The 6,670-nt window shown below is 43.5% G+C and overlaps 1 protein-coding gene across 1 annotated transcript; it reads right to left on the bottom strand.

The window, feature by feature from the left end:
• Positions 1 to 604: 604 nt before the first annotated feature.
• On the bottom strand, positions 605 to 6,449 carry LOC123994588 (inhibitor of growth protein 3-like). Its single transcript, XM_046297365.1, has 11 exons — positions 6,292 to 6,449; positions 6,076 to 6,147; positions 5,152 to 5,252; positions 4,742 to 4,807; positions 4,221 to 4,317; positions 3,270 to 3,341; positions 2,824 to 3,107; positions 2,318 to 2,526; positions 1,818 to 2,010; positions 1,689 to 1,727; positions 605 to 1,561 (listed from the first exon to the last, which is right to left on the bottom strand). The coding sequence occupies exons 1-11, from the start codon at positions 6,317 to 6,319 to the stop codon at positions 1,445 to 1,447; spliced, it is 1,278 nt and encodes a 425-aa protein (XP_046153321.1). The 5' UTR covers positions 6,320 to 6,449; the 3' UTR covers positions 605 to 1,444.
• Between the last annotated feature and the right edge of the window lie 221 nt (positions 6,450 to 6,670).

Raw genomic sequence — 6,670 nt, 5'->3', positions numbered from 1 at the left:
AGGCGGTGTCAGAGGAAGGCGCTAAACATTGTCAAAGACTCCAGCTACCCTAGTCACTGTTCTCTCTGCTAGTCTATGCTTCTACCCCCAAGCCATAAGACTGCTGAACAGCTAATCAAATGGCTACCCAGACTATTTTCATTGACCCACTCCCCCTTTTTTTGAATGCTGCTGCTACTCGATGTTTATTATCTTGCATAGTCACTTTACCACTACCTTCATGTACAGATTACCTAAACTATCTTGTACTCCTTGTATATAGTGTCATTATTGTTGCTGTTTTTAAATGTTTTTTTATTTAGTTAATTTAGTTTAAAAAAAATTAAATCTCCGTTGTTGGTTAAGGGCTTGCATTTTGTATTCGGCAGGAGCGACAATTAATTGGTAAATTTTGCAACAGTATAACATTTGTGTCGGTACAACACCTATAAAAACAATCAGTCCATATTGTAAGCCTACTGTGAATCAAAACATTGGTGATTCAACAGCTATCTACATTTTGATTGTGTAGTCAAATACAATGGATACCTAGAGCTATGAAGTGCAACAGTTTGATCAAGAAGAGAGGCCACCGTTGACAGATGAAGCCAGGAAACACGTGAAATACCAAAAGAACTTGATCACTTTATTGGATATTTTTCTCTCTACATCTCTGGAAACTTTTACACACCATCTCAGTACAGACTGACTAGACACATACACACGCACATACAGAAAAATTTACACTCAGACATACACGCTTCAGTTGACTGATCTTACACTGTACATTCCGAACTCTTCAGCTTTACAGGACTCAACGGTGGAGGGTCACTCATATTCATCCATACTTTACCTGAAATGACCACCATCCCAATCATCACCCCCATATTTTCAAAGTCATAGTTGCGTTTCATCAATTCGTTTAGAATTCAAATTAAAACTTGTAGAGGGGTTGGGTATTGTAATCCAATAAACACCCATGGACTACATTTCACAGTCTGTGTAATTTTACTGTAATGAGCACTTCTTGTTGCAGCCGTGCTTGGAAGCAGGAAGGGGGGGCCCTTCCTGTCACAAGGGGAAAGGCGAGGAATGTCTGATGAATGGGGGAGAGAAGGGGTGCACCGAGGCTCAACATTCAGGAGGGGGACAATGGACACCCAACCAGGGTGTGTGGTTTCAGGAAGTCTTGGCTCGTTTTGATTTTCCAGTCAGGTGTCTCATCCAAATTTTCACACAGGAGACTGACCCTGCAATGACAACCTTTGACCCCACCGTTTTGACCCCTGAGAGGTTACAGACAGGCAGGTGAATAAGAATACTGTGTGTGTGGCCACAACAGGTACACACACTTGTTTGGGAGGAACTAGTTGATATAGCATTGACAGTTGGTTTTGCGGGGTAAGGGTATGGAATGGGATAGGGGTGGTCCTGGATGAGGAGCAGGGTAGTAGAGGTGGGGTGTCTATTTGTGCCTGCTGCCTCTCCTCTTCATGGCAGTAGTACACTGGGGGCAGTACCACTTCCCCTTGGGGGCTTCTGTTAGGCCCACGCAGCCGTAGTGGAACCACTCGATGGGGCACTGCACAAACAGGGCACTCAGGTTAGCTCATACCTCATCTCTCATTTGACAAAGTCATATGTGAAAGTAATGTGGTAACAGTTGTAGAACATGAGAAAAGCACTCCCAAATGGAAATGGGTACTTACGTCTTGATTATCACAGCCCACCATTTCTCCATAAGACACCTTTAAGAAGAGAGAAGCCATTTTAGCTAACCTGTCAGCTGTAGTTGTGTGCTGTCCAGTGTGAGAGAGTGTCTCTGGATGTGTGTGTACCTGGTTGCAGATGCAGTAGCGGGGCTCATTGGGGTCGTAGGTCCAGTCCACCTGGTTGTTGGTCTCAGACTCTGGGAGGGCCGAGACCTGCTGCGACAGCTCCTGGGCCAGGGCTGAAGAAGAGGAGCACGACGACAGGGACGAAGACGACGAGGAGGACGACGACTGGTGGTTGGAAGACTTGGTGTTGCCCCTGTGGAGGGGGAGAAAAGAAAGAAACAGTTTAGACTAGATCTCCATGTTTCCTCTTCATTTATTTATTCATGCTGTAAGGGTGGAGCTGGAAAGCATGGCTGGCATAATGTGGCGTGACATCATGGGACTGGACACTGAAATGATGTCGCGTGATTTGACATCTGTTCATCCGATGTGGGGTGATGCAGGGTAGATTGCCACGGTTTAATAAAGCATGAAATGATGTGATATCACTGGAGAAGACCACCAGCTAGGGATTGTCAAGCGTACGGGGGCTGTGCGTGTGCATATAAGCTGTGTCGTACTTGGTCTTGCGTCCGCCGCGGGAGTCGGAGGCGATGGCTGAGCCGGCGGAGGTGAGGGTCTGGGTGAGGGTGTTGGCCAGGGCGGAGGTGGAGTAGGCCCCCGTGGTATCCCGGGAGGTCAGGGAGAACTCCCTCCCCAGCTGGAAGTCATTGTTCTTAATGGCCTCGTAGCTGGCCTTTAGACTGCTAGTCCTCCTGCCCTCCTTCATCTGACATGGAGGGGAGGGGAAAGAAGGCACAAACAGAGAAAGAAGATGGGAAAAGCAGGTAAAGAGAGAGAGACACAAATAGCCATGAACAGGGTTAGTTACAGTCATAGGACACACGTCAGTTACACATTCAAGGACATTTGTCCTAATCAGATAAGATAATCCTCAGAACAGACAGTCTGGGTCAAGATACTGATACCGATCCCCATCACTGCAGCACACATCTGAATAAATCAGAGGGCCATGGAGTTGGGTGTATGTCTGTGTGTGTGAGAAAGAGAATGTTTGTGTTAATACCTGTGCGGTGGCCTGTACAGCCTGCGCTGCAGCCATGGTGATGGCCCCTGCCCCAGCCCCGGGCCCAGGAGGCAGAGAGCTGAGGTTGTAGGAGGCCAGGGGCTGGGATGAGTTCACACTGTACACGTTGTTAGAGGCTGACGTCGTGCTGTTGGTGCGACAGCCCGGTGTGTTCTCCTTGGAGGCGTCTGACGTGAGTGTGGAGAGCAGGGCTTCAGATTTGAACTTCTTCTCTGGGACATGCTCTGTAGTGTGGTGGCTCGGCTGCGTGGTGTACTTCCTCTCTGTCACACACAAACACAATGTGAATTACTACCTTCATGACCTCGCATAGGAAAGCAGCAAATAATCTATACAAACAAAGCTCTTTAGTCAATATACATTTTTCTTCCGACATGCAACAACTTCAAAAGAAAGTCTGCCAAACAGCCAAGACTTGTACTTACTCTCCACGGTGGTGTGTGAGTGGACGTGGTGGTTATTGACAGGCTGAGAGGGGCTGTCCATCTCTAGGGATCCTGACAGAGGACAGAGAATGTTAGAGGTGGCTCTGTGACAACACTGACAGACAACAGTTGACTTAACAGGGTCATTTTTTTAAATACTGGCAGGGCTGTATCAAAGATTGATACCATCCCACTATCGGAACCGAAACAAGAATAGAAAAAAAGCAGCCCGTCAGCCCAACATTCTGACATTTACATTTAAGTCATTTAACAGACGCTCTTATCCAGAGCGACTTACAAATTGGTGCATTCACCTTATGACATCCCAGGGCCAAGAGAGTTAAAAGGCTGTCAAAACATGCAGACGAATACATCCTAATAGTACCGGTAAAGTTCGTCGAAACATGTCAAACGATGTTTATAATTAATCCTCAGGTTGTCTATTGTCTAAATAATCCAAATATTTCAATAGAAAGGAAAAACAACAAAGGGCGAGGAAACCAGCTCTGCTTTGATTTTACAGTCCACTGACAAAACAGTCTCATTCTTCTTCATTTTTCAGAAAACAAGCCTGAAACAATGTCTAAAGACTGTTGACATCTAGTGGAAGCCATAGGAACTGCAATCTGGGTCCTACCCATTTAGATATTCTATGGGCATTCAATTGAAAACTACCCACATCAAAAAAAATCCCACTTCCTGGGTGGATTTCATCTGCCATATCAGTTCTGTTATACTCACAGACATTATTGTAACAGTTTTAGAAACGTTAGTGTTTTCTATGCAAATCTAACAATTACATGCATATCCTAGCTTCTGGGCCTGAGTAAAAGGCAGTTTACTTTGGGCACACTTCTCATCCAGATGTCGAAATACTGCCCCAAAGTCAAAACAGGATAAGATGAAAGGGATGGGGCTTCTGTGGTGTTTTGATAGACAGATGTGACTCACGTCTCTCCAGAATCTCAGTGATGCCAGCATTGTCAGCCTCCAGCTCCATCTTGAACTTAGCAAGCTCCTGGTCCAGCTTCCTCAGGTGACGGTCCACCTGCAACACACACCCCATTATATACCATACTGTTCATACCCCACAATATAGATGTTGAACAAACACCCCAGTATTTTACACATTTGATATTGATATATTTCATAGTGAATATTCAATGACAAAAATGTCAATATCTAAACAAACATTAATAACACTTGAAGACTGACATTCTGGTGACTTCCAAATTATTCACATTGTTTGCCTGCCACCTAGTGGCACAAACCGCACAGTCCTGAACAGAACATTTTATATTTTAGTGGTGACATGCACCCACAAATCATCCTGAAAAAGGCTACCAGCGATAAAGACTCTCCTCTAACTCCCCTTGCCCCTACCTTTTCATAGAAGTGGTTTCTCATGACCCATTAGACAAACCAGACATCGTTAGACAGAGCTCCATCTTGGCATTCAAATTCCAACTCACCAGATCATAAATCTGATTGGCCAGCTGTACTTTCTCATCTGCATCCTCCAATGCTTTATAATAATCCTGAAACAGAGATAAAGCAGTCAGAGGCTGACACAATCAGCTGCCTCTGGTGAACCAACACGGGCAATTGCTTTACTCTTCTTACTAGCTCCGACGTTGCTGATAGCTACGTTGAGGAAAAATGTACTGAAATGTTGATATATGTTGTCCCACCTAGCTATGTTAAGATGAATGCACTAACTTTAAGTAGCTCTGGATAAGAGTGTCTGTTATATGACTAAAATGCAAATGACAAAGAAAACTACAAAAAGTGTTATAGTACAGTTTATCGTAAAACATTTATGGGATTAAAAGAACAAACTGTATTTTTTAAAAGGGAAATATACATAAGACTTATTTGGCACCTTTTTGATGACTCCCATCTGCTCTTCCCTCCACTCTGGCTTGTTCTTCTTTGCATTGACAAAGAACTCATTCACCCTCTGCTCCAACTGGTCCATGGCATCTACAGCAAATGGGAGGGGTGAGTTATCTGGACAGGTGTGTCTGAGGCACACCTAATGATATGGGTTTATACTCTGCATGCATGTGGAAGAATTAATATCGATTTGTACTTCAATGCTGACCAGGAGGGCTAATATTACATGCGGTGTCTGTGGACCAGAAGGCTTGTGATTAAAACTACCAGTGAACCGAAACACCACTAATACACCAGTGGTTCCCAACCTTTTCCATTACTATACCCCAACTGAATTTTGCTCTGCCTGAAGTACACACTTATGTGCATTATACCATCAGGCCTATGGTCTCAGTACCCCCCTAAATTAATATTGGTGCATGTTCTAGTTAGCAAACAGCCCGTGTAAATGTAGCTAGTTATAGTCACATGAAGAAAAGAAAAAACTGATAAGTAGCCAAATGTATAACGTTGATACTACATGTGATGTGTACGTTCCGAATCCATGTCCCCGGTTTTGTTTACATTCAGCAAACGTTAGTTGGACCTCTATATGGAAAACAAATATAACATGCTTTTATGTTGTAATTTCTAACCCTAGCTATAATTATACAAACCCGTTAACTTTCTCAGGTTATTGAAAGTTGTTGCAATGTTATATTAGCAAAGTTCGCTACCGCTAGCTGTGTTAGCTATACAAATAAAAACACTGTATTTAACACATTTTGATTTGGCCACTAATTAGTGTTAAGAGTTCGACTCTTATCTACATGAGCCCAAAAAGTGCGAAACTGAGAATTATGTGTTTTTCAACTTGAAAAACGCTCGCCGGTGAAGTGTTTGTAGACTGTCACGCTGTAACAGTGCATACTCTGAACTTGCAGGTCCATCTCTCTCATTTCCGTAAACCTGTCGCGGAGATCCATGGGTAGCTGCTCGATCACTGCCAGCGAGAAGAAAAAGCGATTATAGGAGTTAGCATGGCTAGGCTAACAGTCCGGGTGCGCTTCGGCTAAAATGATGCACATTTACGATAGTAAATACACAAATAATACCACCCAGACGTAAAATAAACGTAAATACTCACTCTCGAGGTAATCCTCTAGGTACAGCATCTTGGCAAATTAGATATTTTAGGCGTTTATGAAAACAATTTGTGTCTTTCAATATGGCGCCGCAAACCGCTGTGTCCCGAAGAAAAAAATACCACTGACAAACTGAGGTCAGAGAAAGTGACGTCAGTAGAACGTAGAATATGATTGGCCAGATATGGAGTTGAGTGCTAAACTTCAAAAGTCCGTTAGTTCATGTAGTTCATAGACATATTAATTTCAAACATTGACTGAAATAACATAATTAAGCTTTTTAACAAAGGGTTTGAATACTTTTTTTTTTTTTAAGAATTCCACTTTGACAAAATTATGGGGTATTGTGTGTAGGCCATTGACAAAAAATCTACATTTGAT

This window comes from Oncorhynchus gorbuscha, linkage group LG14 (genome assembly GCF_021184085.1).
Source record: "Oncorhynchus gorbuscha isolate QuinsamMale2020 ecotype Even-year linkage group LG14, OgorEven_v1.0, whole genome shotgun sequence".
NCBI lineage: Eukaryota > Metazoa > Chordata > Actinopteri > Salmoniformes > Salmonidae > Oncorhynchus > Oncorhynchus gorbuscha.
This window is presented reverse-complemented; position numbering and strand designations above follow the sequence as displayed.

Coding starts and splice junctions, on each gene's coding strand:
- LOC123994588 (XM_046297365.1), bottom strand. CDS start 6,319: ATGCTGTACCTAGAGGATTACCTCGAGA. Junction 4,808..5,151: donor AGATGGGAGTCATCAAAAAG/GTGCCAAATAAG, acceptor TCTCTGTTTCAG/GATTATTATAAAGCATTGGA. Junction 2,527..2,823: donor CTGTACAGGCCACCGCACAG/GTATTAACACAA, acceptor CCTCCATGTCAG/ATGAAGGAGGGCAGGAGGAC.